Source organism: Trachemys scripta, chromosome 17 (genome assembly GCF_013100865.1).
Source record: "Trachemys scripta elegans isolate TJP31775 chromosome 17, CAS_Tse_1.0, whole genome shotgun sequence".
NCBI lineage: Eukaryota > Metazoa > Chordata > Testudines > Emydidae > Trachemys > Trachemys scripta.
Window position 1 is genome coordinate 25,930,236 of NC_048314.1, and position 25,471 is coordinate 25,955,706.

At 41.0% G+C, this 25,471-nt stretch overlaps 1 protein-coding gene across 8 annotated transcripts in view; it reads left to right on the forward strand.

Moving 5' to 3' along the window:
- RALGPS1 (Ral GEF with PH domain and SH3 binding motif 1) overlaps positions 1 to 25,471 on the forward strand; it is a 397,330-nt gene that overhangs the window by 80,172 nt on the left and 291,687 nt on the right. For all 8 annotated transcript variants that reach the window (XR_004648476.1, XM_034793617.1, XM_034793611.1 and 5 more), the window contains 3 exons: positions 9,230 to 9,356; positions 16,756 to 16,863; positions 20,558 to 20,608. Coding sequence is in view for 7 of the 8 variants with exons in the window: in XM_034793617.1 (XP_034649508.1) it covers positions 9,300 to 9,356; positions 16,756 to 16,863; positions 20,558 to 20,608 (216 nt within the window). In the remaining variant the exon portion in view is untranslated. The remainder of the gene's footprint in view (positions 1 to 9,229; positions 9,357 to 16,755; positions 16,864 to 20,557; positions 20,609 to 25,471) is intronic.

Genomic DNA, 25,471 nt, shown 5'->3' on the forward strand with positions numbered 1-25,471 from the left:
CTCTGCATTGATGTCTTTATCATTATTTCCTTCGTGCATGAGATTTGAACCTGCATGAAGTGGATCAGTTCCATTTGGAATGAACATACCCCTCTGGAGTCTCCTACTTCAGTTTTTGCAGCAGTAGTGATGAACCACCTCAGCTTATAGTAATTGATGTGGAATCCATGAAGGTGTAGTATGTCAATTAAATTGCAAGACCCAAACTCATGGTATAGCTGTGAAGCAAGGTTTATGTGCACTGGTGTAATAATTGTAGAACTGTTAAACACTATGCACTCTGCTACTGAGACACATTTTCTTTGAAAGGATGATACTTTTTGCTGGCTGAATTATATACCTCTTTATCAGCCAGAGGACAAATTCCTGCACCAATTGGGGCACACAAAAGTAGCTGACCTCAGTAAACTGCAGTCCCCTAGCTTTGGATGATAATCTGAATATTTCAGAGTGAAGGATTGAAGCGGCATTATAAAAAATCACTTGTTCATTTGAAAGCTGTTCACCAGTCTTACTCGCCAGAAGAACATTGACAAAATACTGACTTAAGTTCCTGCTTCAGATTACTAGGAGCTTGGATAGCATCAGCTAATGTTGTGCTGCATAGAACAATGGTAGACTTACCTTGTCTTTGCTGTGTGTAGAATGAAATTGCAGAACCATAGTGTTTTTTCTAACCTTGCCTGTAATTTACTACTGGAATAGTTTGCAGTTTCGATGTCTGAGGGAAGTAGGACTTTATATCTTTGTAGCAGCTTGGACAGGCGAAGAGCCTTTTTGTTGTACATAAGATCATTGTCTCTCTCTTCATTCAGATGATAAAATGTAGCGTTCTCATTGGATTGTTGCAGTATAACTAGATGCTTTTGTTTTAAGATTCGGTTTATTCAAGCAGGAAAAAGGGCATGTTAAGTAATAAACTGCATCCTTAGCAATCAGGTCTTCCACAGATAGTCTGCTCAACTTGTCATCGTCTCTTGGTTGAAGTGCTGCCTTCCTTAGTTTGGTTGCTCTCCCAGATGTTTCTATTTTATGAAGCTTCTTGTCTGTCTTTTCTCAAGCAAACAGTGCACCAAGATCAATTGCTGGAGGATGTGCTTGTTTTTGTGGCTCCCCCACCACAAAGTCCCACCCCCCCTCACCCAAAGTCCCAAGAAGGAGGGGCGGCAGGGGCCGTGAAAACAGTCACTCCACCCCTGCAGACTGCTCAAGTAGCAGAAGGCTCTCATTCCCGAAGATTTGATAAGTCCTTTCCTTCACTCCAAAAGCAGCTCACCCAAGCCCCCGTCCCAGTTTCATCCCCTAACTGTGTAGTTGTTAATAAAAAATACGTTTCTGTTAATTACTGTTTCAGTCATGTTCTTTTAGAGGAAAGTGTGTTTGAAGGGGGGGAAAGGGGGTTGGTAATTGGAGAGGACAGTCACCTTTACCAGGGTACAGACACGGGGGCAGGTTCAGCAGAAGGTCACACACACATTGCAGTCACTAGGCACCCTGGTCAGTCTGGGAGGTGGTTTTCATGTTGTGTGTGGGGGAAGGGGGCTATGTGACTTTGTGGCGGGGGAGGGCGGTTACAGATCTTATGCAGCGGTCCTTAGCCTGGATGACAGAGCCACGCAGCAGGGGATCTGTAACCGCCCTCCCCCTCCACAAAGTCACATAGCCCCCACACACAGAGTCCCGAAAAGGAGGGGTGGCAGGCTCCGTTGAAACAACCAATCCACCACTGCGGACCGCTCTAGGAGCAGGAGCCTGTCATTCCTCGAGTTTAGAAGCGTCCTTTCCATCACTACACGCGCTCCCCACCACAGTCTGCGTCCCAGTTTCAACACTTTACCACGAAATCCTTAATAAAGAAAACGGTGTTAATGAACAAAGTTTAATTTATTTTATTTTTAAAGGTGTGTTGGAAGGGGGTTGGTAAATGGCGAGGATAGTCAACATTAACTGGGTAAAGAAACGGTGGAAGGTTCTGCTTCTGTTTTAAACAAACTTAATAGTCACAGGTTACCCTGCTCACTCTGGAACCTAGCTTTCAAAACTTCCCGGATGCACAGCGCGTCCCGCTGGGCTTTTCTAATCGCCCGGCTGTTTGGCTGGGCGTAATCAGCAGCCAGGCGATTTGCCTCAACCTCCCACCCCGCCATAAACGTCTCCCCCTTGCTCTCACAGAGATTGTGGAGCACACAGCAAGCTGCAATAACAATGGGGATATTGGTTTCGCTGAGATCAGAGCGAGTCAGTAAAGCTTCTCCATCTCCCCTTCAGACGACCAAAAGCACACTCCACCACCATTCTGCCCTTGCTCAGCCAGTAGTTGAAGATTCTTTTTCACTGTCCAGGGCGCCTGTATAGGGCTTCATGAATCAGGACATTAGCGGGTAGGCTGGGTCCCCAAGGATCACTATAGGCATCTCCACATCCCCAACAGTTATTTTGTGGTCTGGGAAGTAAATACCTTCCTGCAGCCGTCTAAACAGACCAGAGTTCCTGAAAACGCGAGCATCATGAACCTTGCCCGGCCATCCAACATTGATGTTGGTAAAATGTCCCCTATGGTCCACCAGTGCTTGCAGCACCATTGAAAAGTAGCCCTTTCAGTTAATGTACTGGCTGGCCTGGTGGTCTGGTCCCAGAATAGGGATGTGAGTTCCATCTATAGCCCCACCGCAGTTTGGGAATCCCATCGCAGTGAAGCCATCTATGATCACCTGCACGTTTCCCAGGGTCACTACCTTTGAGAGCAGTAGCTCAACGATTGCGTTGGCTACTTGCATCACAGCAACCCCCACGGTAGATTTGCCCATTCCAAATTGGTTCGCGACTGACCGGTAGCTGTCTGGCTATGGCCACTCGCTTCTGGACAGTCAGGGCTGCTCGCATCTGGGTGTCCTTGCGCTTCAGGGCAGGGAACAGCAACTCACAAAGTTCCAGAAAAGTTCCCTTACGCATCCAAAAGTTTCGCAGCCACTGTGATTCATCCCAGACCTGCAGCACTATGCGGTCCCACCAGTCTGTGCTTGTTTGCCAGACCCAGAATCGCCATTCCAAAGCATCAACATGACCCATTGCCACCATGATGTCCACGGCGTGGGGTCCCGTGCTTTGCGAGAGGTCTGTGCCCCTCTCAGACTTAATGTCCTCACCGTGCTGCCGTAGCCTCCTCGCCCGATTTCTCAGCATCTGCCTCCGAAAAAGGTGGATGCTAAGGTGCGAGGTGTTGACAACGGCCGTAACTGCAGCGATGATCGCTGCGGGATCCATGCTGGCAGTGCTGTGGCGTCCGCATTGTCAATCACCAGAAAAGTGTGCGAACTGATTGCCCACTGGCGCTTTCACGGAGGGAGGGCAGGAGTGAGGGTTGAATGACGACAGTTACCCAAAACCACCCTCGACACATTTTTTTGCCCCAGCAGGCATTGGGGGCTCAACCCAGAATTCCAGTGGGCAGCGGGGACTGCGGGAACTGTGGGATAGCTGCCCACGGTGTACCGCTTCCAATGTCAACGCTTTCCCCGTTAGTGTGGACTCACAAAGTCGAATTACTGTCCTTAGTGTGGGTACATACGTTCGACTTTGTAATATCAGTTCCACAAATTCGCTTTAAGTAAAATCGAGCTACTCTCGTAGTGTAGACATACCCAGAGTCTGCTGCTACTAGCACCTTCGGTGTGAAACTGATCTAGTCAGTAAATTTCAATTGAAGATATGGATGAGATACTTTGACAATTAAGAATATGTGATGTGAAAACATTTCATGGTAGAATATTGCATAATGTTGATATTTGCCATTTTTGCCACATGCTAAGCAGCTTAATCATTTCTGGAAAAAAAACTTGACCATGCAAAACTAATAAAAATCTTTTACTACATTGTTGTTTGGTAGCTTTGACCAATAAATACTACATTAAGGAGTTGGAATCAACTTAAACAGTAAAAATTGTATTCATAGTTATGTTGCAGTGTTTTTGAAATTGTGGGGAAAATAACACTTTCTCATTTTGGATACCATTGTTCTTCTTTGAGTGATTGCTCATGTGTATTCCACTATAGGTGTGCATGCTCACCACGTGCACCGGTGCCGGAAGTTTTCCCTTAGCAGCATCCGTAGTGGGGGAGCACCGCTGCGACCCCTGGAGTGGCGCCGACATATTGCACCATAAAGGGGACTGCGTGCTCCCCCCACCCTCAGTTCCTTCTTGCCGCCAGTGAAGGTAGTCGGAACTTGCTCCAGCTTAGCGTAGGTGCAGCGTGTCTAGCTTAGTGGTATCCAGTTTCACTGATCTCTTCCATTACTGAACTTTCTTTCACGAGTGCCTAGCTCGGGGCATGCCCCGTGGCCCAGGCTTCAAGTCGTGCGACTCCTGTCGCAACTGTATGCCCAGAAGAGATCCACACAATCAGTGTCTTCGCTGTCTGGGCGAGTCTCACGTTAGTGAGAAGTGCAAGATCTGCCGCTCCTTCAAGCTGCAGACGAAAAAGGAGCGTGAAATCCGACTCCGGGCTCTTTTAATGGAGTCGGCATTGGCCCCAGCACCGGTGCGTCGAGCTGACACCGCGCTGGGCTCCGTGTTGTCGGCACATGGAGAAGCGCCTCTGGTGCGCTGTACCAAATCAGCACCAGGCACCGTATCCTCGGTGCGCAGCGAAGCACCGTCGACATCCCAGCACTGCTCAGCCATTCCCAGTCCTTATTCAATCAATGAGCCATTACAAACATTGAATCTATCTCCCCTTGTAAGTATTCTCACACTTCTTATCAAACTGTTTGTACCGGGCTAGCTTGATTATCACTTCAAAAGTTTTTTTTCTCTTACTTAATTGGCCTCTCAGAGTTGGTAAGACAACTCCCACCTGTTCATGCTCTCTGTATGTGTGTATACATATCTCCTCAATATATGTTTCACTCTATATGCATCCGAAGAAGTGGGCTGTAGTCCACGAAAGCTTATGCTCTAATAAATGTGTTAGTCTCTAAGGTGCCACAAGTACTCCTGTTCTTTTTGCGGATACAGACTAACACGGCTGCTACTCTGAAACCTGTCATCAGATAATAAGGTTTATTTTTTATATGGCAAGGAGGTTGCCAGCATGTCTTTTCAATCTGACTTTTAACCTATTGTAGATGATTTGTTAGCTGAAGAGTGATAGCACATCAATTGGCTGAGGAATTGTCAATGGGAGAGGTGAAGGGGTTGGTAGTGTTCTAGTTCTGTGGTCATGTTGCTTAGCTGTTGGTATTGTTAACTCATGTAATTGTGCTTATGGATTAGTTGGTGGTTGTGTGTGTGGCATGTGTAACTTCATTACAGTTGATGAGAGCCAGGCATGCATCTAGAGTAGGATATACCCTATCTGTGCTAAATCTGTAGCACATACTATGCAGAATTACTAGACACCTTCATTTACTCACCATTACCTATGACTTACCATGTTTCCCAAATGTTTTAAAACTTGTGCTCTTCAGTTATTTTGTCACTAGGTGGTACTGTTGCACAAGGCACTATGTACAGTATGTATCAACGTGCTCTTTAGCAGGGGTTCTCAACCTTTTTCTTTCTGAGCCCCCTCCTGCAAGTGATAAAAACTCCCAAGTCCCACCTGTGCTACAGCAACTGGTTTTCTGCATATAAAAGCCAGGGCTGGCATTAAGGGGTAGCAAGCAGGACAATTGCCTAGGGCCCCATGCAATAGGGCTCCCCACAAAGCTAAGTTGCTCAGGCTTCTGCTTCAGTCCCGGATGGAACAGCTCAGGGTCCTGGGCTTCAGCCCTGCACGGCAGGGCTTAGGCTTTCTGCTGTGGGCCACAGTGAGTCTAACACTGGTTGTGGTCGTGCTTGCTTGTAGCACCCCAGGGATCCCCGAATCCCTGGTTGAGAACCACTGGTCTATAGACTTGGCAGTGAAAGCTTCATTGTAAATATGCATAGTGAACCCATACAGAAGAAGAGCTTTCTGTGTGGCTTGAAAGCTTGTCTCTCTCTCCAACAGAGGTTGGTCCAATAAAAGATACTACCTCACCCACTTTGTGTCTCTAATATCCTGGGACTAACATGGCTACAACTACACTGCATATTCACCCCATCATTTGTTTGATAGGATATTCAGTGATATAAATGCAAGTCAATTATTCTGTACTGATTTAAAATCAGGGTGGATTTGATTTAAATCAAATTGATTTAAATCACTAGTCAGGAAGACTCTATTTAATCATGGATTTCTACATAAAAGTGCATTCTTGTTGGTTGTTATAACCATAATACATATTCTTCACAACTCAGAGATAGATGTGGGTTTCATTTTTAGAAGGTAAACACTATACATTTTTAAAGTGATTTATTTTGAAAACTTTTCAGATTAGTTTTACAGCTATATCAGAAAATTAATGATTGTTTGATTATTTTATTTACCAAAGGTAATTGAAGCAGATATTTATGAAGTCATTGGGAGGTGAAATATCTCCAATTCAACAGGTCAATCATTAATATTTGGAGGATTTTCTTGCCATGCTGTATTAGGAGGAGAACATCACCAGACAGACATTTAAATAGTTTTATTTAACTAAAACAACAATGTTATGTATTCTGGATTTTTTTCTTCAAGAGCAAACATATAATATTTTAACAAAACAAGCATATAAATTTTTGAATTTGGTTAAATATTCAAGATTTTTAAAATCAGGTTTGTTTTTGTTAAAATTGTTTTTAATTAAAATAGTTATGTCCATTTATCCTCTTGCAGTGCCCCTCTGCTATGTACATTGGCCAAACTGGACAGTCACTACGCAAGAGGATAAATGGACCCAAGTTAGATATCAGGAATGGCAATATACAAAAACCTGTAGGAGAACACTTCAACCTCCCTGGCCACACAATAGCAGATGTAAAGGTAGCTATCTTACAGCAAAAAAACTTCAGGACCAGACTCCAAAGAGAAACTGCTGAGCTCCAGTTCATTTGCAAATTTGACACCATCAGATCAGGATTAAACAAAGACTGTGAATGGCTAGCCAACTACAGAAGCAGTTTCTCCTCCCTTGGTGTTCATACCTCAACTGCTAGCAGAGCACCTCACCCTCCCTGATTGAACTAACCTCGTTATCTCCATACTGATTTATACCTGCCTTTGGAAATTTCCGTTACTTGCATCTGAAGAAGTGAGGTTCTTACCCACGAAAGCTTATGCTCCCAATACTTCTGTTAGTCTTAAAGGTGCCACAGGACCCTCTGTTGCTCCTATCAAAGAAGGAAATCAAGCTGGTTTGGCATGATTTATTCTTAGTAAATCCATGCTGACTGTTAGTGATTACTAAGGCTGCGAGTTTGTCATGGAGATCATGGAACTCATGGATTCCGTGATTTTCCGGGACTTCTGCAGCAGAGCTGGTGTTCAGGGTGGAGGCAGCCTGCAGAGCTGCCTGGTCGTGCCTCCGCCTAGGAGCTGAGGGAGGGCGATGTTGCTGCTTCCAGAGAGGTGCAGAGCAAGGTAGGGAGCTTGCTAACGCTCCCCCCACCCCCCGCTTTACACCAAAAGCCTGAAAAACAGGTTTTCAACAAAAAATCAATTTAATCAATAGTCAGTTTGTCAAAACAAACACATTATGACTGAAAATTATCAGTTCTAATTAAGCTGACTTCATGGACTGATCTGTATTTTAATAGCCTCCAAATGGGTCCATGACCTTAAAGGCAAAGTGTCACCATTACATTATCAATCAAAATCATTGTGGGAGGTAAAGTCTTGTGCCTTAAAATCTCATTTGAGTTAGAATGTGCCTGCATCATGAGAGATTTGCCATTGTGGTTGAATGAGTGATTTATTTAGAAATAGGTATTTAATCCTATATTTATGAACACCCTTCCACTGAGAGAAGAGTGAATTTAAAATCCATGTTTATATATATCACGGTCATTGAACCCATATCATAGATGATGTTTGAATGTATCTTTTTCGTCTCTCTTTTATATTTTTTCTTTATAGAATAACTGGACTCTTGTTTATTGTTTAATATACTAATCAGTTACTTGTTGTCACAATATCAAATGTGCATAACTAATTTAAATATTACATACTTTATAATTGTAGACCAAGATGTTTGTCTTCAGACACATTTAATTTTGTATAATCAGGAAATGTATGTCCAACTGCATGTTATGTGTTTGCCCTACATTTCTTCAAGTGCACAATCAGAGGATGATGTTAGATCCCCATATGTTGTTAGAAGAACATTATTCTATCTATGTCCAGGAACACTCATTGCCATCATCTGCTCCTTGCCAAAAGCTTATGAGCATTTATTTTGGATGTGAACTTTGCTACTGTGCATTAATCTAGTTTGAGGTGACAATATGTGGTCTTTGTTGGAGAACACATGAAATCTATCTGGGAACTTAAGTTGATGCGGAATGCAGCAGTCTACTGATTGAGTGCCTCTTGATGATACCATTTGTCATCAGTGCTCTATGTTTTTGTGCGAACTGTCTGTTGATTTCTGGAGACAGTTTAAGGTGGTGTGTTTAATCTGTGAAGCCCATAGCAGTTTGGAACCTGCTTATTTGAGAGATCACCATTCCCCAGGCTATATTGTCACTGTTGTGTTGAGAAGAGGCCCTTGAACTTGATCTTCTTCATTGAGAAGGGGGCTGCTGACGAGTGTTCTCTGTAGAGGCCTCTTCCCTTTGGAATGCTCTGCCCCTTGGAGTTTGAAGCAGCCTGAATTGTTGACTTTCCAGCACACAGCAGAGCTTGTTTGAGTGGGCATTAGCAGAGTGCTGAGTCAGTTGAGGTGGGAAAGTGTGATAGGTTTTCTGACGCTCCATTGGTTGCGTAACTGGTGATTAGATAATGGATGGTAAGATGGGAGGAAGAAGTGCTGCTGCTTTGGTTAGTTTTTATTGTGCATCTCCTAAGTTCTTGTGTTCTCAGTGTAAGTCAAGGGTTCTCAAGGCTTTGCATGGATGCCTTCTGATGTGGACTTCTTCTTAGACCTAAATCTAAATATAAGCATTATACTTACGTTGTTTATTTCCTGAACTGACTTGAAGAAAAAAAAAAAGTGTTAGTATGCTATTATGATAAAGTACATAGTACTCTTTTTGGTTTCATACTTCACAGAGAATTCTTCCCCCAACACATAATGATCTTTTTGTTCCACACACGTGGCTGCTCTCTCACAAGAGAATAAGGAAATCCCTTAAGTCAGTTTTTTATAAATATATTTGCCTTACAGGAGTTCTCCATTCATCATGTTGTGTCACCAGCGGTGGCTGAGCTGAAATTTCCTGCATCTTGGGGAGAGCATGTATAAAAGGAATGGCCTCATGGCCAACGTGACCATCACCTCCGCCACTCCAGAGGTACAGACTCACTGTTTATTTTCATTTTGTTAGCTACTATGTCAAAATACAAGTTGCAGCTTATTTTGGCTTCCACAGAAATCCTTTCTGCCATGAAGTATGCCATCCTGGTTTTTTTTTTTTTAGGAACAGTATGTTTTTTTACTATAAAGTTAACTTTGAATGCTGTACTTCTGAATGTTCACAGATCGTACAAAAAAACCCTTCTTTTATGCTTTTGACAGTTGTTGTAACTTGTTGATAGATTTAAATCAATCTATATTGACTGATTATTTGCTGAAGTAGTTCTTTCAAATAAAAATAAACAACTACCCAACTCTGAGTTCGGCCTTAGGACTTTCCCTTTGAGAGAGAATTTTGACATTTTTGGCTTTCTTACTGAGTAAGAATAAAACCAAATTTCAAAACCTCCAATCCTCCATGAAATGGGATTACCTTTTTCCACACAGTTCTGTGTTCAAATGGTAAAAATGCATAGATGTGGATGCAAGAAGGCATTCAGTCGCTATTGTGGGAAAATAGTATAAAATATGTAGTGTACCTTGAAATGTATTTGCATTTAAAATCTCAACTGATGTCTTGTGCATCTCCTCTTGATACTATAAAGCTATTTTTCTTTTAAATTAGGATGTGTTCAGGGAAGCTGCTGTAAGTAATGATCATCTAAGCTCTCATTCTTATTCACTATCAGAGACTATTGCACCGTACTGTATAGCAGATGTTTTTGCTCTCAGTACCTTATAATGGCCTTGTGAAGAAATTTAAAAGATTGTTATACCCAGTAGCCTTGTTTGTTTGATTGCATTACATTATAAATCTCTTAATTTAAACTAACCCTTTGTGTGTATATTTTAAATTCCTCCTAGAGAAACAAACTCATCTGTTTAGTTTTTAAACCACATTTTCAGTTTAGAAGGTATTACTTAAAATGTATTTATTTTATCCAAGCCTGCTTTAGGATTAAATAAATGTTTAAAGCTCATGAGTAAGGCTGTGTACTGTTCTCTTACTGTAGTGGTGTAAAAGATCTGGGGTCTCTGATAAAGATCCTGTTGTATATGAAAGGAGATGTTGCTATACTGAAGAGCCTGCTCATTGTTAAACTGTTCAGCTAGCTTAAGATCTCTTCCGAATCAGCTGAATAGTAGCTGTGGTTGAAAATCTTGAAAGTGTAAAAATCACTTTCACAAAAATGACTAGGTTTTAGAAGATTCTTCAATATTTTAAAAAAGGCTATTTTTTATGATTTTTTTTTCCATTTGAAAATTTGTAAATCAGGTTTTCAGTTTAGTAGATTCAGAAGAGCTCTTATGCCAGTGAACAGTTTATTGAAGACCAGGATCTTTGCCATAGCAATGATTCTTTCACACACAAATTGATATTCATCAAACCAATGGAGCATTTTGTTGAAGATCCTTGTTCTTCATGAAATCATTCAGTTGGTTTAGGAGTGGGCTAAACAGTTTCACAGGGATCCTAGTCTTCAAAAAACTGAGCAGGTAGGGTGCAGAAGTCCATTGTCTCTAACACAAATGCCCATGGGATAACAAAATCTATTTTCCATCCCAGGCTTGGATGCAGGGAACGTTACTAAGGGAATATATCAAAATGCAATTTTGTATTCCTCTCCTAAACTGTTAGTCTTTCCCATACCATATTGTAGAATGGAAATAATTGTAAATACATTGTTTTTCATACAAAACAAAGATTGAGCTCCCGCTTTAAGTGCAAAAGAGAACTAACCTTAAATATGGTGTCACAATGGCTCTGCCATAATACTTTAAGGAAAATAATGCACTGACTGTGGGGACTGAACTAAATGAAGTAATAGGTCTTTTGCATCTCTAAATTCTAATTCTGTGAACTCTTTGGTCTGTTGTACTAGTTTATGCTGTTTATCTTATGCTTCATGGACCTACTCATAGTTTCATTTTTTCCCCCTTGAAATTCTTGAGGAGTTACAGTTAAACTGCTCTATCCAAAAGCCAAGATTTTAATATGAAAGAACAGTTCTCAATTTTTGTATCCTGTGTAATTTTGCCAAATGTTGCTGTAGTTTTGAAAGTCTGTTCTGCTTCCTACTTATTGCTTTGACCTTTTAAGAAAAACACTGAGCAGCATGGCCCTGTTGAAGACCCCAACATTTGCATGCCAGATAACCGTTTGAGAAATTCATCCAGTTTAAAAAAACTCTTGCAGTTATATTAACTAGAACATACTTTGTATGGACAGAAATAATTATGCGGCTTTGTCACATTTTCAAAGATTGAACTGTTTTTATTCAAAGCAAAAGCAGAACAGGCGTTAAAAAATGTACAGTAACTTTCTAGTTTTTAAGTGAAAACATGGTTATGAAATAGAGATTTTTCATTACCATTTCTTTGCTTGAATTCTGAGATGTCACTTTTAAATTTGGGTTATTGATGCCACTAGGTCTGCAATGTTAAAGCAAAGTAGATCTTCAAAAAGGGAGTGCAGTAGATTTAAAAATCTTTTAAAACTTTTTTTCTCCAAATAGAGATGGATTACAAGGTCTGTGCATTTTCTCATCCAGGCTTATTAGGCTGAAAAGAGGCTGGCCAGATTCTTTGGCCTCATCTGCACTTGAAAAAATTGAAAGTATAATTCACCACCTATGCACCATCTAAGGATGGCAGCAATGGTGGAGGCAGTAATATAGACAAGACTCAGGTATTTTTACCACCATGTTGCCACTTCTGCTACTGATGATAGAGTTTTACCAGGGGTGAATTGTCAGTTTTTTATCCTAGTACAGACAAGGCCTTGTGATGCTCAGTAAGAATCTGATTGAGATCTATAGCACATAGATTACAATTTGGGTACAGCTCTAAGTACGAGGCTGAAATTGAGGCCACAATTAAAAACTTTGGTTAATGGTGGTGGCTGCAGTTGAAATGGACATCTATTAGCTGATGTATGACTGGTCAGAAATCTGCTATAGGGAGATTAACCTTGGTACCTACATGCCCTTCAGCATTAGTGAAAATATGTCTTCAAAACACCTCTATAAAATAAAGTAGTAGTATTCCCAGTGTACAGACGGGAACTGAAGTATAGAACAATTTAAATGACTTGTCCAATGTCTTGCTGCCAAGCAGGGAACAGTCCTAGTACAGTGCCCTAACCACAAGACCATATTCCAAGCAGAACAGCATAATGGTTTCTAAAGTGACATTGCAGATTTACTGTAGTTGCTGAATAAGATTATTATATGAGATGCCAAACAAATGCATGGAAATAGAGATGGTCCTGCGATTTTTGGGCACAGTGGAAATCCTAACCACAGGGTGGCTAGTCACTAGTCTGTGTAATATACAGTGACTTTATTTTTCAAGCCTTTTAACTAATGATACAGGATTATTGAAATGAGCTGGTTTGTTACTGTCCAAATTTGACCTCAAAGTTCTGTTATTAACCTTTGGGTTTGCTTACTGGCTTGAATATACTGTAAATTCCAGTAACTCTGCACAGCTTTCCCAGACACTACCATCTTGGAAAGGCTGAAGTAAATAGGAATCAATAAAAAATATATTTTATAACCAGATAATATTTCCAAGCTGTTGAGTTTGGGAGAAACCACTAAAACTGCACAAGACGGGTCAGGGAAAAAAAGAAGTTGATTAATCCAAGTGATCCTGTTGGGGCTAGACAGGGCATACACAAGAGTTGCTAGATTAGATTAATAGAAGTTTTTTGTTTGTTTGTTTTGTTTTTAAGACCTTGCAAGATCTCCAGAGCTTGAGATTTGGGCAGTGTTTACAATTTCCTTTTATAGCAAACTCATATCTTTTAAATTCTTTCAAAGTGTAGTGTTTACTCACATTAACGCAAATTGTTCTCATATTGTTTCAGTGTAGTCCCCCAAAGAGCCTTTAACTCACACCATTCCCTAAATAATGTCAATATGTAAATATTGCTAGATTTGTGGATCTTGAGCTGCCAGTATATCAATGATAATAGTTATTATTTATTAATATTAAATTAAGCATTGACAGAGCATTTAGCAATGTACAGGGTACAATTATAAAACAGTTCCTGCCCCAAAGGGCTTACTATCTGTACTTTTCAATCTTCAAACCTCTCAGTGTTTAGCACAAGAAATCAAAATACAATGACAAGTGACCAAAATATGGAACACTTCTATCTTGCTGTTTGGGCAAATTATAATTGGCAAATGATAATGTTTTAATGATAAAACCTATTTTTGAGAATATATTCTGTCTGTGTAAACTAAAGCAATTTACCTTCCCTAGGCTACAAAATAATCTGTGGGGGAGGGTCTCTCTCATGTCTACAGAACAAGGAGCCCAATTCAGCAGAAATGTGGAATTTTACACTTGAAAACTCTTACTATCTATAAGACAAACTGAAATTATTAGATACGTTAGAAAATCCACAGAAGAAAATAACTATTTTTTGATGTCGTTTTATTACTATTATTTATTAACCTTTTTCATGAGCGTTATGGAGGGGAGGAGTGATGGGGATTGCAAGAAGAAACAAGCTCCAAGGTGTGGGCCACAAGATAGAATTGGACAGGCCATGAAGTCAAGGACTACTTTTGTGCGTGAATGGGAATGTTGGAGACTGGGTTGTGGATGGTCATGCCTAGTGGTTGGAGCTGTGATCAAAGGCCAGATGACGGAGTTAGGGTCAGATGCCAGATGGGAGAGACAAGGGTCAAAGCCAAAATCAGAAGTTAGGAATCGGAGCTGAGAATCCAAGACGGATTACCTAGAGTGAGGCAAGAGAGGGGCAAGGCTGGGTCCAAGGCAGGAGCAGCGCTGGGACCAAAGCTGGAATAAGGCAGGAACGGAGCTGTAGTAAGGCAGGAGTAAGACTAGCTATAAATGAGCATCTGTGGGTGAATGCTTTGAGCAGCCAGCAACAAGCTGCTTTGGGCTTAAGGGCAAGCCCTCTAGCTTCCTTAGCCAATCAAATGGGGCATTCCATCATGTGGTCTAGTTCAGTGGGAATCATTAGGAAAGGGATAGATAAGAAGATAGAAAATATCATATTGCCTCTATATAAATCCATGGTACGCCCATATCTTGAATACGGCGTGCAGATATGACACTCCATCTCAAAAAAAGATGTATTGGAATTGGAAAAGGTACAGAAGAGGGCAGCAAAATGATTAGGGGTATGGAACAGCTTCCATGTGAGGAGAGATTAATAAGACTGTAACTTTTCAGCTTGGAAAAGAGACGACTAAGGCAGGGGGTATATGATAGAGGTCTTTAAAATCATGACTAGTGTGGAAAAAGCAAATAAGGAAGTGTTATTTACTCCTTCTAATAACACAAGAACTAGGGGTCACCAAATGAAATTAATAGGCAGCATATTTAAAACAAACAAAAGGAAGTATTTCTTCACGCAATGCACAGTCAACCTGTCGAACTCCTTGCAAAGACTATAACAGGGTTCAAAAAAGAATTAGATAAGTTCATGGAGGATAGGTCCGTCAATGGCTATTAGCCAGGCTGGGCAGGGATGCAAAACCATGCTCTGAAGTGTTCTCTGTTTGCCAGCAGCTGGGTATGGGCGACAAGAGATGGATCGCTTGATTACCAGTTCCGTTCATTCTCTCTGAAGCACCTGGCATTGGCCACTGTTGGAAGACAGGATACAGGGCTACATTAGGGTTACCATTCGTCCGGATTCCCCTGGACATGTCCGGCTTTTTGAGCTAAAAATAGCATCCGGGGGGGAATTTTGTAAATGTCCGGACTCCTCCCCCCCCTCTCCCCCCCATGCTGAGCGCGCGCGGCTAACAAGGCAGCCGGCCGGATGGTGCCACTTACATGGGGCTCCGACAGCCAGAGAGAGCCCCTCCTCCACTTCCCCCTCCTCTGCCCTGCAGCTGAGAGCACTCCCTCCCTCCCTGCATTCGCAGATTGCCTCCGGCAGTCTGGAGCTCCTACCCCTCCCCAGCGTGCCGGGACAAATGGCTTAGGCCGTTCCTGAGCAAGTTCACAGAGACGTTAGGCGAAGGTCAACAATAAGGGGGCCAGGGGGTTGGAGAAGGGGCATGGAGGTTTTGGATGGGAAAGTCAAGAGACGGGGGGTCGGGAGTTTGGGGGGGGGCTTTCTGGGGGGTGTGTGGATAAGGTTTTGGGCAGTCAGGGTACAGGTAGGGGGTAGGGTCCTGGGGGGTAGTTGGGGGGGGTCTTAGGAGGGGGCAGTTAGGGGACAAGAGGCAGGGAGGCTTAGGTAAGGGGTGGAGTCCTGGGGAGCAGTTAGGGGCAGGGGTCCCAGGAGGGGGCAGTCAGGGGACAAGGAGCGGGGGGAGGGTTGGGGGTTCTGATGGGGGGAAGCGGGGCTAGGACGGGATGGGGTCGGGACTAGAGCAGGGCTCCTCCCGTCCTCTTTTTTGCTTGCTGAAATATGGTAACCCTAGGCTAGATGGACCATTGGTTTGACCCAGTATGGCCGTTCTTATAGCGTGCTGTGACACTTTTGTATTTTTATGTCTGATTTTTGTAAGCAGGTAGTTTTAAGTGAGGTGAAACTTGGGGGGTACGCAAGACAAATCAGATTCCTGAAAGGGGTACTGTAGTCTGGAAAGATTGAGAGCCACTGGTCTGGCTGATGCAGCCCAGCTATGCTCACTAGGCTATCAGAAGACTGAGCAGGTGCAGGGCCTTATCCCTGACACAGAGCCAATGTAGGCATTCAGAGAGGGGCTACTATGGTCAAACAGGGCAAGGAATCTCATTTTTGTGACAGCATTTTGGATGGACTGGATGGGGCTAGTGTAGGAATTGCACTGAGGGAATGAGATTGCAGTAATGAATATAGGAGGTGATCAGGGCATGAGCAAGCATTAGAGTTGCGTTTAGCTGTCTCAGAACTGGATGGTTTTGAGATTATCAGTAATTTATGTGGAAAGAAAGCAGCAAGATTTGGATATGGCCTGGATGTGTGGCGAAACCTGGAGAGAAGAGCCAAAGCTGTTCCATTTGAGCTTGGCAATACCAGCCAGTTTCCTTTTTTCTGACTGTTTTCTTTCTAATCTAAACTTTTAAAATAGCCTTGTTAGAGATGGAAACTTTTAAGATTTGATACAACTAAAATTTTACTGGAAAAAAACATCCTGGTATTTTTTAGATTTTGAATGAAAAGCCTGTTCTGATTAGATAGCTATATATTTTGTCTGTGGTATAGTAAATACTAATGTTCACGAGCCACATCTATTTTCAGAAAAGATTTGCAATGCACTGCGTGAAAGTTCTTTCTTTATATGTTGGTCAGTTTTTAGTAGAAATATTTATTCATGTCTATGAATGTGATATCAGACTTAAACTTTATTTTTTGTTTGTCTGACATGAAATCCATCACTTTGCACATAAGACTTTTAATTTTTCACTTTCTGTAGGATAGTAGCAGCTCTGACTCTTTGGAAGGAAGGAGTTCAGACTATGCCAATAAAAGCTACGATGCGGTTGTATTTGACGTATTGAAAGTAACTCCTGAGGAGTTTGCAGTAAGTAAAAATGTTTGAATTTATTTTTATAATATTCAGAGCTAACAGTATAAAAATAGCATCAAACTTTTATTCTTTCCCTTCAAAATAACACCTTTTAAGCAAGTCTTTCAGCACTCTCAAAGATAAGTTTCTGATCATATGAATTTTGAGATATATGCCTCAACATGAAGCATTCAATACTGAGCTGATTCAACATCTTTGTTTTTCTGTTGAACCTAATTACAAAGCTGTTTGGATTTTTTCCAAAATGTTAGCTGTTTCTAAGTGGGTTTTAAAAATACTGCTAAATATCCACAGCCCTTTGGAAGCTTGGCGATGCAGACCCAGCCCTACTCGCTGTTTTATTTTTTAACCTGAATCTCTTGCATTGTTTTTCATGGTTGTACAGAAACAGGTTTATTTTTTGAAAGTTGAGGGAGCCAGTTTTCATACCCTAGTCACCAATTTTCAGTACCAGATTTAAAGCAGAACTTCCATGCCAGGTACAGCTCTTTGCTCTCATATTATTTGGCTTCTGTTTTAAACTACTATATGTGTAACACATTGTCACTGCTACAGAGCAAGAACAGGAGATCACGGGGTACTGAAGGTGGCTGAAAGAGTGTACAAGTGTACCAGGCACTTGAACAGTATATTTGGACATAAAATATGGCGCCAGGTTTAAGCTCCCACAATGCTTACAAAACACTATGTCCACAAACAAGACTTCCATACCATTGTAACAAATGTTGTCATAACTTTTGTGGATCTGTCATACTGGAACAAGTCTTGGCTGACGATGTGTCTTCTTGCTGTTCATTTGATGTGGACTACAGGTCATTATAATACATTAAAATTAGAAACACTCACTTGCTTTAACTTCCATTCACCCAAACTTAACTGAGTATGGCCCACAGGATTGGTCTCCACAGTTAATATAATAAAAGTTTAAAACAGGTTAAAAGTAATGTGTACAGATTCAAATCTTGGAACTGTAGAAAATTGATAAAGGAAACAAAAGGGCACAAAGAGAGATCAATGGCCAGCAGAGATAAGGACAATAAGATGGAATTTAAGATATTAGGAACAAAAGGAATCTTAACAATGGTATTGGTCCATTAGCAGATGGAAAGCAATCGGTAGCCATGAACAAAAATTTCAGCAGCTCAAGTAAAATTTGCCTTTGTAGCACTTGCAGTGCAGCCTAAGGAAAATCATATATATATATAATACTTGGATTTGTTTTTAAATACTGGGCATGAGAACTCTTATAACTGAAATAAATCAAACTGAAAAACCCCTCTTCTCCAAGGCACACTAAAGGCCCTCTTTAATGCCCTACTGATATTTCGTTACTGATTATCCTGATCTCCTCTATTTGGGGCAGCAAAGTATGTCATCTGGTTCTGGTTCCTAGCGTGATCTAGTTAATTTCATTTTACCAGGAATTAATTGGTAATTACTGCTAAATTACATTTTATTTTTCCCACTACATTGACAAATCATGTAACATTCCCTTCACTGAGAATCTCAAATAGATTGAGTGAATATTAATTCAGCTGAGGAACTTTTCACAGGAAGTCTTGTAAAGCCAAATTTATACCCCTCTAATGGACTTGGTCTAATTATTGGAAGTACTGAAGGGAATAGGTCCATGGCACAATAAGTAGTCAGTGGAAACTGGAATTGGTATGTTACAACTAGATTCCCAGGGAAATTGGGGACAACCAGTCCAAGGTCACTCCCTAAAGTTGAGTATTTTGTGTTGAATGATTTAAAAATAAAACGTTTGGGAGGAAATGTCACACTGGTAAATTCTTGCCAACATTACTTGGCTTGGGTACTGAAATTCCATAAAGAGAAAACTGGCAGTTTTGCCCAACTCTTGCTGAATTTGACTGTCATATTTTCACATTTTTTCTTGAACACAGGATTATGCTTATCTCGTATAGCGGAACATGGCAGGAAAGAGACAGTTATTTACACTAGATATGGTACTTTACTTGTAAATCATACGGTTGTGCTCTGTGACGGGTTCGGTCACACAGACCCCCTTGGGACTGTCACCTGATGTGCTGAAACGACCTCTGAGCCCATTTTTCCTGCCAGCTTCGGACTCCAGAACCCTGTCTTGTTGAGCCAGACACGCTAGCCTGCTGCAACACAGATCCAGGCTCTGAACCATGCCCCCAAAGCTGCAGACTTAACTGAAAACAGCCTAGCAAATACTCCTGACTCCAGCACTCAGACACCCAGTGTCCAAACCCCAAATAAATCTGTTTTACTCTGTATAAAGCTTATACAGGGTAAACTCATAAATTGTCCGCCCTCTATACCACTGATAGAGAGAGATGCACAGCTGTTTGCTCCCCCAGGTATTAATCACTTACTCTGGGTTAACTAATAAACAAAAGTATTTTATTAAGTATAAAAAGTAGGATTTAAGTGGTTCCAAGTAATAACAGACAGAACAAAGTAAGTTACCAAGCAAAATAAAACAAAACATTCAAGTCCAAACCTAATACATTAAGAAACTGATTACAGATAAAATCTCACCTCCAGAGATGTTCCAATAAGCTTTTTTCACAGACTAGACTCCTTCCTAGTTTGGACCCAATCCTTTCCCCGGTACAGTCCTTGTTAGTTCCAGCTCAGGTGGTAACTCGGGGCTTTCTCATGACTAGCAGTCTCCTTTGTTCTGTTCCACCCCCTTTTATAGCTTTGGCACAAGGTGGGAATCTTTTGTCTCTCCGGGTCCCCACCCCTCCTTATGAATGGAAAAGCATCAAGTTTAATGTGAATTCGAGTATTAGGTGACATGGTCACATGTCCTGTGAGACCCGAAGCCTCCATTCTTCCTGGCCTGACTCACAGGAACACAGGAAGGCTTGCAAGTAAACAGAGCCATTTACAACCAATTGTCCTAGTCAATGGGAGCCATCAAGATTCTAAACCACCATTAATGGCCCACACTTTGCATAATTACAATAGGACTTCAGAGTTATACTTCATATGTCTAGTTTTAGATACAAGAATGATACATACATACAAATAGAATGAACACACTCAGTAGATTATAAGCTTTGTAATGATACATTACTAGAGACCTTTTGCATGAAGCATATTCCAGTTACATTATATTCACACTCATTAGCATATTTCCATAAAACATATGGAGTGCAACGTCACACGCTCCTACACAAACCAGATTTTGAAGCCCCTGTTATGCAGCGTATTAGCAGCCAGTCCCATGTTTGTCCACCGGCTTCTTCACCACACTGTAGCTGAGTAATGCTGTCATGTCACTCAGGTATGCACATGTCAGAACAGTCACCTTAAAGGCAAACCCCCAAAGTTTAAGTATTAACAAAGTTGGTAGTCCAGGGCTGTATGGCCAAACCACTTACTGTTACATTAGACTTGAATAATGATCATTAAAGTATGCAAATGAACCGTTTGCAGGTGAAACTTTCTACTATAAAGTATGACAGTGCAGTAACATGCTGATACTCAGATGGCTGCCTCTGCTGCTGGTGGCCCAGCACAAGCGGAGAACTGAAGAAAATCCTGATTAAGAGGTGAATCTCCTAATTGAGAAAATGTTGGCGCACAAGCCAAGACTCCTGAAAAGCCATACCTAGTAAAAGCAGCTGTAAATATGTACTTGTTTTATTTTCATACTAAATGATTTGTAACACTTTTTTTGTTGCAGAGCCAGATTACATTAATGGATATGCCAGTATTTAAAGCTATACAGCCAGAGGTATGTTTTCTTAAATTCACTGCCATAAATGTATATAAACACTGCACAATAGATGGACTCTTCAACTATAAACATACAAGCAAAGTGGACTAGAGAGACTAGAAGGCATTTATATCTGTACATTCACTTCAGTTTTGTTTTAGCTCACAGATGAAAATCCTCATGCTGATATGCAAAGTAACCATGTGATTGGTCCAGCTGGCACCTTTTTCTTGGAGACATCTTGGGCTAGAAATGGGGCATTAGGATGTTGTAGAACTACCATAGGAAATGTGCTGAGTTATAAAAACAGTGCTTGCTTATCTCCCCTAAGTATATACTTTTTCTTTTTCTTTTTCTTTTAAACTTTCCTTCTAAAAAATGAAGGAAGACCATTTGTATGGAAAATTAACAAAAAAGTGAAAATTATTCTGTTTAAGCAATCATTAAGTCAGTGTTTGACCTATATTCTGTGTGTTTAAAATCATATTGTGTCTCTGAAGTATATTGTGTGTTTGAGATGGTACAGTATAATTTTTGTAACTCACAAAACTTTAAGTAAGAGACAGATTTTCAGAAGTGCTCTGGACTCATCAGCTTTTATTGAGAATGTGAAAATCTGCTACTAAATTCTTTGTTTTATTTTGTTGCTTTTAAGAAGCTGTACAGCATTTGTCTCAACTGCCAACATGAGCAATCTCAGAATATTATAAACTTAGATGCTTTATATAATATGCTCTGAGTCTCATTCTACAAAGGATAGTGTATTGTGTGAATTTTCCTATATAGCTGATAGCTTTTTCATTTAAGTGTTACAGGCAGTTTGGAGACCCATTGGACTCTGCCTTCAAGGACTTCTCAATCAACAAAGTCAACTCCAGAGCTCTTGTTGTCCAAACAGATTAGGGTCTAACTTCTCTGCAGTATAGAAGCCCAGTGTTGGGCCCAGCTTTTCCTTCATAAGTCCTCATTGAAGCAGAAGCCACTGTTTCTCTAACTGGGTCTTTTGAAATTCATTCTCAGTCCAGTCCTCCTTGCTGGGGAAAAGAGAGGTTCTATATTCTGTTTCGGTAATACTGACTCAACCATAGGTTGAGAGGACTGCTCTTTTTCTACCGTTCTGCCTATGGGGGAAATTGCTACTTAGATCTCATCAATCTGTCCTGGTGACATCACACTGAAGAAAATGGGCATACAAGATATTCCTTTTTCTTTTCCTGCCCATACCAGACAGCTACCAAAACAAGTTAGTGTAAACAATGAAGTATAATTTGATTGCTAAAGAAATTAGATCAGACTTGTTTGTATCACATGCTGCAATCTTTCCTATGTATTTTTTATTAATGATTTGTTGAGGCTACTGCTAAGGTACAGTAACTCCCCACTTAACGTCCTCTTGCTTAACGTTGTTTCGATGTTGCGTCCCTGCTCCATTATGGAACATGCTCGTTTAAAGTTGTGTAATGCTCCTCATAACGTCGTTTGGCTGTCTGCTTTGTCCATGGCTGGCAGCTTCCCTACGCCCCCTCCCCCACGCCCCCCAGCGCCTCCCACCTGCCGGCGGACCCCACGGATTAGTGCCTTCCCCCTGATCCCCCTGTCTCCTGCCCATGGCAATCAGCTGGCTTGCGTCATTCAGGAGGCTGGGGGGGAGGAGCGAGGATGCGGCGCGCAGCCTCCCCCCTCCCTCCCCTACCTCCTGCATGCGGCAATCAGCTGGTTTGCGGCGTTCAGGAGGCAGAGAAGGGAGGTTGCGCATAGTGTCCTTGCTCCTCCCTCCAGCCTCCTGAATGCCGCAAACCAGCTGATTGCCGTGGGTAGGAGGCTGGGGGAGGAGTGAGGATGCGGTGTGTGGAGGAAGTGGAGCGAGGGGAGGGACTTGGGGGAAGGGGTGGAGTGGACGGGCTGAGGATTGAGCCCCCCCCACCTCCGGCAAAGTCGGTCTCTGTGCTTGCAAGGACAGCAAGAAGAGCAGCTGGACAGTTCACCCTCTTCCAGTCTACCACCTCAACCAAGCTTCATACTTAGGATTGATGTAGTATTAAATTGTTTCTTTAAAATCGTTTAAAACTTATACCTGTATTAAATTGTTTGTTTAAAATGTATATAATGCCTTTTGTCTGGCAAAAAAAAATTCCCTGGAACCTAACCCCCCCCCCCATTTACATTAATTGTTATGGGGAAATTGGATTTGCTTAACATTGTTTTGCTTAAAGTCGCATTTTTCAGGAACATAACTACAACGTTAAGTGAGGAGTTACTGTATACATAAGAATGGGAGACATTAGTTCTGTAACTTGATGATTAGGTGTGTTGGATAGATATTTTGAAATATTTGCATATTATCAGTCTCTAATAAAATAACTTTTCAACAGCCCAAGATCTCCTGTAACAAGGTTCTACCAAATGTAGCTTGAGCTGCTAAGGCAAAGTTAAATATAGCTTCTACATGAAGTTTGGAGACCATACATTGTGAAGAGCTCTGTGCAGGCACTGATACTGGCAGTTCTTCTGAAAGACATTTCTTTACAGCAGCGGTACTTCATTTTCTGAACACTGCCAGAGAGCTAACGTTCTGAGATGGTTGCTGAGAAGTTTATCTGGTGTATTAGATCATTCTAATGATAGGATCATAATGAAAGACAGCATTGCATGACCCCAGTAGCTCCTTATTGGTGGGTTAGCATATGCAGGCAGAGTCCCTGGGGGATGTCTACACTGCAGCTGAGAGGTGTGATCACTGTGTGGGTAAGCAGACTCCTGCTAGCTCAGCTCAAACTAGAATGCTAAAAATAGCAATGTGGATGTTGTGGCACTAACAGCAGCCCAGGCTAGCCACCTGAGTCTAAGCCCATCTGACACCCTGGGTCTGAACTGATTCTTACATGCTTCTTAATTACATAATATTCTGCAGGGCTCATGCTGCCACTATTAAAACTTCCTGGGAAAATCTAAAAATTAATTATAATTTTTAACAAAGTACTGCACTCTACTTAGCATAGCTATATCAGATCTCATTCTGACAGACAAAGATGAACTGATCATGGAACTAAAAATTAGTCATTGCCTAGGTACAGATGGTGATGACCCAATTGCTTTTGCTATGGGCAAACAGAATATATTTCTGACCAGGAAAATATATATTTTTGGTGCTTTAAAAGGGTCAATTTCCTGATGCTAAAAACAATCAAGCAAAACCAATTGGAAGGAACAATTTAAATATGCATAATAATTAAGAGGTTAAGAGAACTTTATTAAATGTGCCTTCCCCCCAAAAACCCAGAATTCCACAGTCACAAAAGAAGGCAAGATAAATTTTATAAAAAATCCTGGTTAAGAAGGAAAATGAAAGCACCGAGAAAAAGCAATACATGATAAATGGAAAAAAGGGGAAGTTGCTAGCAATGCCTATAAATTAGCAGTAAGGAAATAGAGACAATTGATAAAGGAAGCTAAAGTTATCAGTTAAATCTATGCCCAGTAGGGCTAAGGACAATAAGGAGTTTTTTAATATATAAGGAACAAAAAGGTTTTAAATTAATTGACTAAGGAGCTCTCTGAGCTGTGGATGTTTAACAAATCTTGGGGTACTGGTGAAGTCACAGACAACTGGAAAAAAGTTCATGTACCAATATATAAAAAGGTAAACAGCATGACCTACATAACCGTATAGGCCGGTTAGCTTGACCTTGATCCCAGGTAAAATCACGGAAAGGCTGATACAGAATGCCATCAGTAAAGAATAAAAGGACGGGAGATGATTAATACAATTCAGTACAATTTTATGGAAAAAACAGGTCTTGCCAGACAAAATTCATAGATTTTTTTTTTTTTTTTTTTTAGGGCAAAAGTTTGGTTGACACATAATACTTACACTTCAGTAAGGCATTTGACTTCATGCTGTATGATATTTTGATAAAAATTAGCACTATACAAAATCAAATGGGGATAATTATTTTCCAGTGTAGGCATTTTCAGTTGTTGGTCCAATGCTATACCAATGATCAGGAAGAAAATATCAAATACTTGCTACTAAAGTTTGCCAGTAACACAGTAATTGGTAGAATAGTCGTGAACTATTTTAAGCATTTAAAGAACAAAAAAAAAAGGTTTTCACCATTAAGCAGGAACGTAAATTTAGACGTAAGAAAGGCTTTCTATGGAATATGCCAACCATAAATGTTGTCCTTAACATTTAGAATCCTTATAAAAAGTTACTTGTAATAAGAATTTTGTAAGAGTTTGAATTTGAGGCTTTTCTTGCTAAGAAGGGTGGGGATGAAGCCTGCTTTACAATTTGTGGATTCTGATAATGGATCCTTGGTGTCACTCCTTTTTTATCCTGAATTTTTGATCCATTATTTTCAAGTCAAGAGTTTTTCCGAAACAAATATCTTACAAAATATCTTTGTTGATTTAAAATCCTATTGTTCCCAAAATAATATTTCATGCCAGAAAGATGTGCCCCTGGTCTTTGATAAGACAGTTTTGAGGTTTGTTTGCCTGTTGACCAGAATGGTCCTTAGATTTATGATTTAACATTTGCAGTACATTTAAACAGGCTAAGATCTTCTGTAGGCTTCTGTGCATGGGAATGGTGCCCCCTTGTGCCTGTGCTTCTGGAATCTTTTGGAAAGCAATGTCCATTGGGACTGCACAAGTGTCATCTTGTGGCACTAAACATTCAATACCCAACCTTACATAAAGGAATTACCTAATAGCCATGGTTCCGTCTCCATGGCAGAGAGCACAGGAACTTTGCTGTTGTCTTGGATCTGTGTCCAGATACCATTTTTGAATACTTTATCTAAAATTAAATAAATAAAAATCCTTGTATGTAGTTTCTCAATATGTTAGGTTTGATCATATTTTACGGGAAAGTTT